The 13,154-nt window shown below is 41.5% G+C and overlaps 1 protein-coding gene across 13 annotated transcripts in view; it reads left to right on the top strand.

The window, feature by feature from the left end:
* Positions 1–2,423: 2,423 nt before the first annotated feature.
* The window catches only part of UBE3D (ubiquitin protein ligase E3D), an 83,983-nt gene continuing 73,252 nt past the window's right edge, over positions 2,424–13,154 (top strand). For 12 of the 13 annotated variants that reach the window (XM_035322470.1, XM_035322473.1, XM_035322467.1 and 9 more), the window contains exons 1-4: positions 2,424–2,524; positions 2,799–2,998; positions 4,407–4,497; positions 9,688–9,919. In XM_035322470.1, the coding sequence (XP_035178361.1) occupies positions 2,463–2,524; positions 2,799–2,998; positions 4,407–4,497; positions 9,688–9,919 (585 nt within the window). In that variant the 5' untranslated portion in view covers positions 2,424–2,462. Of the gene's footprint in view, positions 2,525–2,798; positions 2,999–3,711; positions 3,906–4,406; positions 4,498–9,687; positions 9,920–13,154 lie in introns of those variants that run through there. The other variant, XM_035322465.1, reaches the window with a different exon arrangement.

The raw sequence follows: 13,154 nt of genomic DNA on the forward strand, positions 1-13,154 counted from the left end.
CGGCGGGGGGGGCCCCTACACGAAGTGGCGCTCGGCCGCGGGTTGTACCTATATAATACAGTAATAAGTGTCCAGTAATTTGTGAGCAGGCAGTACTCAGTGAGGAAATGGAAGGAATTGAGCACTGCGTAATAGGGGATATAAGGTCACAATAGGCTTTTGCTGGGAGCTCCGTACAGGACACCCACTATTACAATCACGAATAAAAATGCTACTTCACTGAGACCCTCACCTGAGCCTGTGTTGTTGGCTGCAGGTTTTTTCTCACAAACTGTATTGCATAAGCAGCTTAATCAATCTTTCAGGCTTTGTCTGAAAACAAGTCTGGGGAAAATCTCACAACATAGATCACCAGGTAGCAGGTTACAAATCCTGGCAGCCAGCAGTCTAACAAGGCAGGTTTTGTTCTCCAAGCCTGGGGTAATAAACAGGAGATACTCTTCCCTTTCTCGTTAAACTATTTCAGGTTTCAGTGTTTGGAAAGCTGACAGTTCCCACTGGTTTTGGTTGAGTACATGTTGAGTATAACTACAAGTCTTGTATTTCCAATTAAAACAGTGCGTATTGACATTTGTTTTTCGTTACAATGCCATACAAATGCATCTGAGACTTAATTCCTAACTAGGACTCGGTGGTGCTTCTGGAGATGTTCAGAAGTGGTGGTCTTGCCAGAGGTGGCAGGACTTCCAGGAGGTAACTACATACTTTCACATGCTGTGCTGGGGAGCGGTGAGGAGTTTTCTGAGCTTACCTTTTGCTGAACTTTTACCAGTGCCAGCTACAACCTGGAGCTATCTTAAAACGGTCTTGTGAAATTGTTGCATCAGCTTTATGTGCAGTAGCAAGCAAAGCCCAGCAGAACATTGCACATCGTCAGGAAGGACATGGAGAACAAGAAAGAGGGAGGTGTTTGGTGTCTATATGGCCACTGCTCAGATTGATTCCTGTGTCAGTTCTTGAGAAGCTGTATGGTAGTTAGGGACGGCACAGGAGGGAGGGAACTGCTGCCCTACAGGGTTGGAACTGCCCCACAAAGGCTGGAACGGCTCAGAAAAGAAGGCTGGGGAAAGATTTCATCAAGATTTACAAAGTCAGCATTATTCCTATCAACAGCAAGAAGGAAATAGGCAGGGATGTGCCTTCCAGCACCCTTAATACAATAGCTACACTAAGGAGCTCTTCCTAAATAGCATCTCCTTTTTGCCGATATTGGAGTCAAAATACTGGGCTAGGTGCACCCATGCTGTTGGACATTAATGTTCATTTCTGTACAATTATTTCACTGCAGAAACAGTGAGAAACCCATGGCAGACGATTTTGAATATATGAAGCTCACACCCTGCAAGAAATACTTGAGATTATTTATAGCTTTGTAGTCTTGTGTAAGCCTCTGTACGAGCCGAAGTCTCTCTTAAGAGGAGTCCCTTTTACTAGGAGCTGATTCTCATGTCATGAGGTGAGTTTGAGTGGTGTCTGACATGCGACCTGCTTGCTCAGAACAATTTAACCAGCAATATGTGCGTTGGTTTGTGATGCAGTTGGAAATGAAAGCTGCCATATGGAATATTTTCTTTCTTAAAAAAAAAAAAAATCAAAACAAACAAAAAGCATCAAACAAGAAACACCACACCCAGAACAACCAGAAAGTATAAGAACACAGAGAGTATAGTCTGCATCTTATCATACTTGATGTAATTTGTGTATTATTAAAAATGTTCGGCTGAGAGTTTAGCCGACGGTTGTCTGCCCTATTTTCCCCACAAAATCTAAACATACACCACTTCCTTGAGGCTCTCCTAAGAAATCTGCTTGGTTTTGCCAACTCCAAGGACTAGGTTTACTTCAAAGTAATCATGTTTTAGATAATAAATCACTACAGAATTAACAAGTGCAAACCTGCCTTTCTGCATGAAGTGTTGCAGGCCATATTTTCAAATAAGTACAATCACAAAAAGCTTTAGGGCTTTCCATAGAAAGTTAACAACGTTGTAAAAGACTTATATATATATATATATCTGAGGGGAGGGCATCGAGAGGATGCAGCCAGTCTCTTTTTGGTTGTGCCCAGCGACAGGACGAGAGGCAGTGGGCACAAGCTGAAGCACAGCAGGTTCTGGCTGAGTACGAGGGGGCACTGGGACAGGCTGCCCAGGGAGGCTGTGCAGTCTCCTCCTCTGGAGATACCCAGACCCCGCCTGGACGCCATCCTGCGCAGTGTGCTCTAGGTGACCCTGCTCGGCAGGGAGTTGGACTAGGTGACCTTCAGAGGTCCCTTCCCACCTCGGCTGTGCCGTGATTGCCGCCGGGGGACACGCGGCAGCCCCCCGGGGCCCCCACCCGTCCGGGGGGGCCGCGGCCGGCGGCTCGCTCTGCTGGCTGCAGGCGGCGCTGTGTCGGGCGGCCTCGGCCTGCAGCCGGCGGACGAGCGGCCGCTTCCTGCGCGGTTCGGGGGCGGCCGCGGCATGGCGGGGCCGTTCCTGCTGGAGATCCGGCGGGGGACGCAGAGCGCCTTGCTGCTCGTCCGGTAGTGCGGGGCGCTGCCTGCCGGCCCCGCACCGGGGCTGGGGCTCCCCGGCGGGGCAGGAGCCGGGGGCGGCGCTGGGGTGGCTGGGCTGGGGGTGCGGGGAAAGAGCTCACAGACCCCATCTTGTGCAGCTGGGGAAAGCCTGAGCCGCCGCGCAAATAAACGCTTCCTGAGCACCGTGCTTTCTTTATTTCTCCTGGTTCTTTACTCCCCCTCCGCCGGGAAGCCCGTTCCTCCCCCCCGGCGCCGTAACTCCCGTGCTTTCCCTCCGCAGCGAGGCCAGCCTGCGGAGCCTGCCGGCGGACATCAGCCTGGCGCCGGCCCGGCTGGAGCTGCGGAGCGCCGGGGCCTGCGAGGCGCTGGAGCTGCCGCCAGGGGTCAGCCTGGCCCCGGCCTCCTGCCGCGGCCTGCGGCGCCTTCCCGGCGAGGGCCTGCACCTCCGGCTGCGGCTGCGGGCGGCGCCGGGCGGCGCGGGTAAGGCTGCGGGTGGGGATGGGGATGGAGCTGTGGAGGCTTCTTTCGGGGGATGCTGGGGCTTGGGGGGGTCTGGGGGGCAGCAGCCATTCAGAGACGGGGCTCGGGGAGGTCTGGAGCGCTGCTGTCCTTCAGGCTTTGGGGGGACAGGGTGCTAGCCGGAGTTTGAAGCATGCCTTATGTGTGTGCACCTGCTTTTTCTATAAGGCTCCTTTTTGGGGTTCAGTTTCCAACTTACACAGCAGCTCTTGGTTCAGCATCTGATAGCGTTCAGCATGTCAGCTTTAAAAAGCAAAGCCACAAAAAGTGGCATGATGAAAGGGAAGCTGTTGCCGAATAACTCCTCAGGAGTTTGGGTGCTGTGTTCAGTTTCCTCCCCTGTCCTTTCCCGCATCACTTCAAACTTTGTTTCCCCCACTACTTCAAACATTTACCCCCCTCCTTCCTCCACTACAAATTTTTCCCCCTTTCCTATTTCATGTTTAATAGCTAAAAATGTAGTAATGCAATTCATCCAAGCTATAGTGCAACAGTTGGCACTGACCACTTAATTATAAAGGCTAACCTTGGTTAGCCTTTAAAATTTTAAATTAGTATGGAAAACTGGCTGTATCTTATGAATTTCAGGGATCTTTTTAAGTACCTTTCACTTGTGGTTGCAACCTGCTTCTTAAATACTGAGCACCTATGCTGAGAAGGTACTTTCAGTTCTTTGATTTCAGAAAGTGGGCAATGCAAAGCCTGTTTATACATGGAGCTAGGCTTATAGATTGTTTTTTTTCTTCCACCTAATGTTATTTGATTTTACCTGGAGGCTTTTCTATGTGTGTATATATATATATTAATTTGGAAAAGCTGTCTGAGATGTCTTTTGTGAAACTGTTTTCTGTTTGCTGGCCTGCAGAGGGTATTGCTCGCTCTCTGTTCGTTGGGTAGCACAGCAGTGGCTGTGTATCTTACCTGGCTGAAAATCTAAGACTACTGCCTTCTTTTTTTTTTAACCCCCCAACTATTTTTTGTTATATGTTGGCATGTACCATCACGTTACAGAGGTGCTTGCTAGCAAAACTCTACTTACAAAAGAGTAGGATTTAATTTTAATTTATACAGTCTCTGCACTGATACCTGTATCTCATCTCCTCCAATTGAGAAGGTATGCACCATTAAAATAATTATTTGCATATTGCTGCCCCTATTTAACAATAGGGAGCATGAGGTAGAGGTGGCAAGTTTTTCCTAAATCTCATTGCTTCTACAGGTTAAAAGAATAAGGTTGTGTTTAGAATGTCAACATTTTGCTTATTTAGATTCTCCTCTTGTTTAAGTTTGAGGTATTCAGAAGGATTTTTATCTATGAGTGAAAACTTTACACAACCTTGAAGATTAATGTGTCCTCTCCTATTTGTAGAACTTGTTTATAATTTGAGGGAGAGCCTGAAACCCCAGAAGAATTGCATCTTTTACTGCCAGTCCTGTGGTGATGTCATAGTAAAAGAACGGTAAGTACTGCAGTGTCTTGTATTTATAGCAATAGGTGCCATACTGATTGGTATTCATGTTATTTGGTGTACTTACAGAGTTAGATATTCATTTTGAAATTAATAGATGAGAACACTTCTGAAGCACTGCTGCAGATGACTAAAATCAAAATTACCTGAAACAGTTTTTCACCGTCTATTCATTTACTTCTTGTTTCATTCTGGCTGGAAGGTAGAAATAGCTTACTAAGAGCATCGGCCCTGACAGGTGGGAAATCTCGATTCTTTTCTTGGTTGTCTCCCCTGCCTCAAGTGAGACATTTTCTTTTGTGGCTGGACTTCCCTGTGCATAAAAAAAAAAAAAAAAGAAAAAAAAAAAGAAAAAAAAGTAACATTCTGAGATGGAGACATTGCAGGTGAAATGTTGAACACACATTGTTAGTTTTCATTGATGTAAAAATACCCATAGTCTTAATAGCTGACATCTCTGCAATGCTGAAGGGAGTAAAACTGAAAATTTGAAAACAGACTTCTTCCTCTGTGCTTTTAGGGCTTTTTTTTTTTTTTTTTCAGTTCTGTTCATTCTCTTATAGATTCTCTTCAGTCAGTGGGCTGTAGTTATAAAGTGGCTGGTCAGAATGGGGTTGCCATCAGCAGCTCCCTCCTATTAGTTAAGTTCAGGGATGCTGAATTTGGGGAGTACAGGAGCTGTTTCTTAGCTGAGTGACTTGGCCTTATCTCTGTTCCTTACAAAGTCTGCAGAGTGAATGAGAATTTTAATAAAAAGCTGCTGTGTTTTCTGGCTCTTGTGATGAACAATTTTGACAGCTGCAGCTGGATATGTACAAATTGTTGGAGACGCACTTGCAGCCTTTTATGATCTGTGTCACTCCTAATACTCAAAATGGTAATACAAATGTAAATCTGTAAACTTCTGTTACTTTCCTGTCATACATATGGATTTATGGTTGGCGTGAACACGAATGAATGAGGATTTCCTGGCTTTCTCTTATGAAATGTCTCATCAGAAAGTCTAGCAGTAACTCTCTTTGATACATTTATAGGGTAAAGAAACTTCTGATTTCTAGTCAGTAACATTTGCTTTCAAAAGATCTTGCACCTTGTATATTTCCATCCCTGAGTGGGTGATTTCCTGACTATCAACACACCAAATTCATATGCAAGGAATTTACATCTTGTAGTTTTGTATCCTACAGTGTGACACAATGGGAATTTTTGAGAATGGTAAAATCAAGGCATGTTAATGCATTGCATATAAACTGTTTCTCCTTGCAGGGCACCTCTGAACCCCTTGAATGTTATCACTAAAAATATTGACTGAGATAAGTGTAGAAGATTGGAGCTGTCAATTTGTCCAACACCTTCCATTCCAGTGCTCCCATGCTTCCAAAAGAAAGACAGTACTTTCAGAAACAAAGTTCGTGTGTTGGTGTCTGTGTGGTCCAAAGACCATGCTAATGGCAGCATGTCACATGAGGGGGAACTTACTGAAGTGCAAGAAGAAATTAGGTTTAAATGAAAAAAGCATACTCTAAAGCTTATTTTTTACTGTTAGAAACTGCATAGGAAGCCAGTGGAATTTCTATCATTTTAAAGACTAGATTAAAGGTATACTTCTGGAATAGTCAATAAATGTCAATCCGTCTTTGAGGCAAGGAAATGGACTAGGTGAGTTCTTTCAGCTCAGTTTTCTGTGATTCTCTACACATTTTCTAAGATCCAGTGGATTCATCTGTTTCCTTCTGGGAATCAGAGGTTAGGATTATGGTCTCTGCTTCTTCCACATTATCCTCATATTAGAGGAAGCGGTCAGATTTTTTTTTTCCATGACTTAAGAGCTGCAAAGAATTTTTGATTATTTTTTTTCCTTTCTCTCCCTACAGTTATGCTGTGTAGTTCATACATAAAATAATTCTTTAAGGCTTTCTAACATGGAATCATAGAATGGCTTAGGTTGGAATGGACCTTACAGACCATCTTAATTCCAATCCCCTGCTGTGGACAGGGACACCTCCCACTAGACTAAGTTGCCCAAAGCCCCATCCAGCCTGGCCTTGAGCACCTCCAGGGATGGGGCACCCACAGCTTCTCTGGGCAACCTGTTCCAGGGCCTCACCACCCTCTGAGTGAAGAACTTCCTCCTAAACTCTAATGTAAATCTCCCCCATGTTAGTTTAAAACCATTCCCCTTTGTCCTGTTGTTACCTGTCCAAGCAAAAAGTTGTTCTCCACATAAAAGTTCTTAGAGGCTGAATGCTGTGAAAAATATTTCTCATAAATTAACTACTAAGAAGTAACTGTTTTCATTAGTTCCGACTCCAAGAATCTTTATTCATAAGTATTCTATTGAAAAACTGATTGCAGGGGAATTCGTCTAATTAGGTTCTAATTAATGAATGAAGATGTCTGCTCTTAAAGAAATTCAGTTGGATCTTTTTTTCTTTCTCTTCATCTCTGATTGATCAAAAGGGTTATATGTTTAAGTTTGCTTCAGTTTTACTTTCAGCTTCTGAATTTTTTAATAGAAAGGATGATATTACTGGCTGCTTGGGTATCAGTTATTGATGATGCTAGGAAGTATTTTTTCTAATCTAGTCTTAGAAGGATCTCTTTGGCCAAATCCTTACCTTAGCATGGAAGCCTACCTAAGAATGACATCTTTATGGCAGCTGTCTTAGATTAGTGCCTAACTTTCTTTTTTTTTTTTTTTTTTTTTTTTAATTAAGTTGGTTACCTTGGCTTCCTCTGTTTGGAGACAAAGCTACCCAGAGGGAGAATCTCCGTTTTGAATCTCCAGTGGGAGATTCAGTTTGGCTGTATTAGATCCTTTCAGAAGAAGAAAGTGTCTCTTTGTTTCCCTCTGACTGTATGGCTATCTTAAAGTAGAAACTTAGCTGTTGTTAAGGGTTAGCTTGGGGAGATGACTCCCTGTGTTAGCCAGGTTTTATCATTCTACTTACCAGCCCTCAGAGAGTCAGTACCTAGTAAACTTCAGGCTTCTTCTTTTGTTGTTGGCTTTTCCTGGAAAGCTAATTTCATGCAAGAATTATATTTTCCCGATGTGGGGACCCAGGTGGTGACCCAGAGTATGGCTTCCAACCTAGGAATGTTGGAAGAGTAAATAAACTGGAAATTCTGTATTTTCTATATAACTTAGAGGTAGGAGGAACCTGGTTAGGAACTTCTGATAGTTGGAGTACCTGCTTTTGTTTGGCAAGAACTCAGGGTCTTCATGAGATTTCAAAGGGGTGTACTCTAGCTTTTGAGGGTAAAGAAAGGGTAATGGAAAGAAACTAGACAGTATTACTTTGCAGCTTAAAGTAATCTCCTATTTTTTTTTTTTCTGTAACACTTGAAAAAGTATTGCTGAATAATACCAGCTCTTTTTTATTTATTTTTTTATTTTTTTTCCTGTGGTAATATAAAGAACAGTACACGGGAATGAAGACCTTTTTTCTTTGTGAGTCCAGGCATTGGCACTAACTGTACAAAGCTGGGAAGAATAATCAGTCTTTAGACCTAGAGCAGAATAAAGGCTGTACCAGAGCAGAATCGTGATATCTCAGACAATATGTAATACTACAGTCAGTGAAGGTGGTGATTAGGGCCAGGAGCTGACCTTACTGGTAATGCTAAAGCTGGGCCAGAGGACTAGTTATTCCAACTTTCATCTGCAGATGGGGCAAGCACAGTTTGGAATGGATCGAGGATCTATAAAGAAGGAAGTTTTTATGAAAGGTTTTGCTTTCACCCACCCAAGAATACAAAAGGTGCAATAAGCTACAATGGGAAGAACTGGCATCTTTAGAAAAGAATTGTCTGTGAGCTGCAAGAAAGAGATGGTGTCTAACTTGTGGTTTTGTGGTTATTTGCAAAGTAGCAACATGAGTGAAGTGGTGTTTGCAAGTTTTTAATTCAGAGTGGAATCAAGCAACTATATGTAATGCATATGTTTTGGGCAACAGCAAAAGAAATATGGGAACAAAAGGCAAATGTTTGAAGAAAACAGCAGAGATCACAGCAAAGAAACTAACAGCAGAGAGCGCAGCACTGCAGCTAACAGTGCATCTAGAAAATTGTTGGAGGAGTGCAGACAGTTAAAAATATTGTCCATTATTTTGGTAAAGAGGCAGGTTTTTATCCTAGTGCAATAGTTTTCTATAAAATGTAAACTAAAGCAAATGTAAATATGTGGACAGCATCCATCAGTGCTTCTGCACTCTTAATAAAATTGTGTGTGGTGGGACCAGAGAATGGTTATGAGAACTGTAGGCAGGAAAGTACTGACCACTGACTCATAATGACCAAGATTGTATTTATATAGTGTATATAAATATATCTATATGTATGTATTATATATTAGTAGTATATTTATTTATATGTATGTATTTATAGTTATATATGTCATTAAATGCATGTATTCTAGCTTTCAGGGTGTGTTTTACAGCTTAAAACAGTGGTTCCAAAGCTTGGCTTTTAAAATTCTGTGACAATATGGGTAACCAAAGAAAGTAAGTGGAAGAAAACACTGGTAAAGAAAGCAAAGCATGGTATCACTTGTGGCAGACTCCTTGGTCTGTATCTCAGACGAGGGGAAGTTTTGTTTTGTTTTCTGGTGTGTGACTTTTGAAAGTTGAATCTGAATCTAAATAAAGTTTGCATTATTTTATTCTTTTTTCTTTTTTAATGAATATGCTCTGTGGTATTTTTGTCAAGATTTGGCTTTGTTTCAAAGTCTGGTATCTGACTTTGAGTGGCTTCAAAGCACATGCTCCCTTGCTGTGGCAGCATTCTTTTTTTTTTTTTTTTATATATATGAACATTTAGTACAAGGAAACTTAATAAGTAGTAATAATAAAAATAATCGCAAAATCTCCATTGTTATATTTTTCATGACGGAGTAGATCTGTTTGTTTTCTACCATCTGGGGGTTTATGCAAAGATCTGCTGTATAATCTTTGGAGATTCACCCTTGGGAAATGCTTCATCACTAGCTTGGCAGGGAACACTCAGCCATTGCTTTCTCAGAATTCATCCAAAGAAGGTACCTTTGACTGAAAGGAGAGTCACACACTACCTTTTGAAGAAAATGCCATGCTTATTTCTTTCCTTCTTGTAGGGAGCCCGGGTGTTAGTGTCTTATAAAAAAAAATAGAATATATTGAAATATCTTTTCTTCTTCCCTCTTAGGAAATTTCTCAGAGTTCTTCCTCTACCAAGTGAAAACTGGAGTGCTTTAGTTGAAGAGTGGTGTTGTCACCCTAACCCCTTTGCCAAAAGCACTTTGCACCCTCAGCGTGATGACTGTTTTCTTGGAGACACTTTTTTTCTGTTGAATTCAGGAAACGAATCGCATGTGCCTGAACCTCCCATCTGCTGCTCAGAGACTGGACATCACGCTTCTCAGAATGGCTCTACCTTGGTAAAGTAGTTTGTTTTTAATAATTCTTATGGGACAGTATTTGGACATTTTCCTATTTTTTTGTCACTGGCTTACATGTATTATAGGGATGTTTTGAAGGTCATAAAGAGCTGTTGACATTTGTCTGCATAGAAGCCAGAAAATATTCTAAGCTATTTTCTAAAGCATGCACCATGTCTTGATGTTGACCTAGATATGCAAGAAAATCTTTTTCTTATAAACTGAATTAGAGAACATTTAATGATATAGTTCTGAAACCAAGTATTTCCCCCTCAAAATATCCTGAGTGTAGGAAACCAGCATTTATTATGATCATAACTGTAATAGGTTAGGCATTTGTCTAGGGGCAGTGAAATGAATAACAAGGAGGAAACTGGAGAAAGTGTTTTTTTCTCAAAATATGACTGGCTGCATAACCATAATTATGATCAAAAGAACTCTTTTTTTTTTTTTAACCTTTAGAAAGACTTGGAAAATCAGAATGTGTTTTGGGTTCAGATGCAGCTCTCATATTCTAAGAATAAAATAAGGAGGTTGAGTTTGGCTGTTCTGTCTAGTGAAAGAGACCTGCCACCCCAGGCTGTAATTGTTGATGATGACTTTTCTGAAGTGTTCAAAATGAGGAGATTATATCCTTCAGCTGAGCCTTTAGAAATAGGGCTAACATTTGGCTTAGAAACATCAAAATGTGTTGGGGGGAAAAAAATACAGACACTGATGTTTCAACAGTGGGATGAGGAAATAAAATTCACTGTTTTACTCATCTTGGAAATCTAGCACTTGTATAAAAGTTGGAGCAATAATTTCTCCTTCCACCAGAGCAGCATCCATGAACTTAGTTCATCAAAGCTTGCATTTTCATAAAATCTTTTTTGTTGATGTACAACTTGTCTGCATTTGTGTTGACAAAGATTGGTCCTGCAGATACCATCTGTGTTTTTACCATACCACGTATTAAACCTGGTTGTTGAAATCCTTCAGCAGTTATGGGAACCATTGCTGACTTGACAATGTCTGTGTCTAACAGCTGATGACTTGCTGTGTAGAGATTCCCAACATCAAACTTTTAATCTGCTGAGAGTAACACCAGAGGCCCGGATTCTAGCTCGCTGCTGCTGTTTACCATCATCAGGGATTTGTATTATCCCCAGTTAAATCACCAAGATTCTAGCAGTTCAATTGCTGCTGGTGTGATGCACCCAAGTGCATCCAGTTCTGTCCTGCTGTCTGTGTCTGCAAGTCTTGCAGCTGTGGTCTCTTTGGTTTCGTGTTCCATTGTTCCTTGAAAAGCAGAATCTGGGGAGGGGCATGTAAGAACTGATATCCTGAAGGGATACCAGCACGGGAGAAGCAGATTAATCTGGATTAACTCTTGGAGTTATTTGACAATTGAAGTTATTTCTTCTAAGTACTCTTAAGAAGGCAGCTGAGTAGAAGATTTTGAATTTCCAAGAGGACAATGCCTTCTGCCAAAGGTCCCCAAAATTAATTATCTCACATTTTAATACAGTCAAAAGAGATCATAGAACAATGGGAACAAAGATGGGAAGAGGCAGGGTGCATGGAATTCATATTGCAGCCCAAAGAAAGTGCAGTGGTCTGCCCAACACACTTTTTAAATCCAAGAGAACTGATTTAAAGGGAAGGGCCAAGGAAGGGTTGTTTCTGAGGCAGAAACATGATGAAAAGGATATGGGACAAAAATGTTACTGGGATATGGAACAAAAATGTTTTTGAGATATGGGTCAAACCAGGATAACAGCAGAACTTTGGAATGTGGGAGGAGGCCATTTTCCGTCAGAGACACACAATGCTAGCTTAATATGATGGATTTTCACATTTGCTTTCTTAAACTTGTCTTAAAGTTAAGAATTCTTTCCTTGTTTGTGTCAGATCCTCCTTTCTACATCTTTCACACTTGTGCTGAATTCTAATTTCTGTGTTTGCTTATTTCTAGCATCACTAAAATTGCCAAGCAAATGAGCAGAACTGTAAGATCAAGCAGAAGCTGGACTAATAAGGAAAAAAACACTCATACTGAAACAGAAAATTCTTCCATAATATGAGAGTAATAGAAAGTAACAAGCAAGATAGATTGCTATTGGCATGAATGTTCTCATTTTAGAGAATATTGTTGCAGTCTACCACAGTACGAAAGTTCTGTTTTAATTACATTGCAGTTCTTTGGAAAGTGTTTGTGACTGACCAAAATAGCAGGAATATACCAGAGATGCTTAAACAAACTCTTGCAGCCTCCTGTGGGACCAAGACAGCATCCTTCCATTGCAAACATATTTCTCACATCTATTAGTCTTCCAGTGTAACATCGTTTTTAAATGTCACGTGGTTGTACAGCATCCTAATAGAATCTCTTGGGGAAAATATTTTCCCTGATGCCGTAGGGATCCTTAGGAACAGAAAGAGGAAATACTAGGCTGGTGATCCACCTCCATCTGCAGATTGCCAGCAGCTGTAAGTTGTCAAATAGATGTATTGACTTAATTAGTCTGGCTAAAACTGTCACGTTTTCTGTTGAAGCATGATATGAGTTAGTGGCGTTTTATAGGTACGGTACTGCCCAGTTCTCAGCTAGCACCTGTAACTGTAGTCAGAAAAAAACATTGAAATTGTAGCTTTCAAAGTACTGTGTATATACACTGTGCAGTATTTGTACCGTCCTCAAATACTGGTTTTCACAAAAAAAGCTTCTTTATCCTTGCTCTTCCCATTAAGTAAGTAATTTTACTGCATATGTTTGAGGGCAGGAAATGGGATGTGTATATATGAACCAGATGTTTTTTCTGATCTGTGTAACAAGGGAAGATGTAGCTTTCTGAAGCTTTCACAGAGGCTGTAGGGCTCTCCCTTGAGCTTTTACTCTGATTCCTGTGTTGTGAGGATGGGAAATTTGCCATCACGATGTATTTAGTTTGAGAGAGAGAGAGCAGAGAATCTGGACTTCCTGGTCACGAGTTCAGATTCTGTGAGCTGCTTCTTGCTTTTTATGGAGCAACAGCAGTCCTTCATGTTCATTTTAGTATTTGCATAGTACAAGTTAGAGAACTCTTGATAGGCATTGCCAGCATCAAATCCTTCATTTCTGTTTGAGCTATAGCATGAATCTGTGAAAGACGCCCAGTACTGATTAGTACTTCAAATGATGGAAACTTTATCATTTTCCTTGATAAGCTGTTTCAGTGATTAATCATCGTGACTCTTTGCTGCCTTCTTATTA

This window comes from Oxyura jamaicensis, chromosome 3, assembly GCF_011077185.1.
Source record: "Oxyura jamaicensis isolate SHBP4307 breed ruddy duck chromosome 3, BPBGC_Ojam_1.0, whole genome shotgun sequence".
In the NCBI taxonomy this organism is placed as follows: Eukaryota; Metazoa; Chordata; class Aves; order Anseriformes; family Anatidae; genus Oxyura; species Oxyura jamaicensis.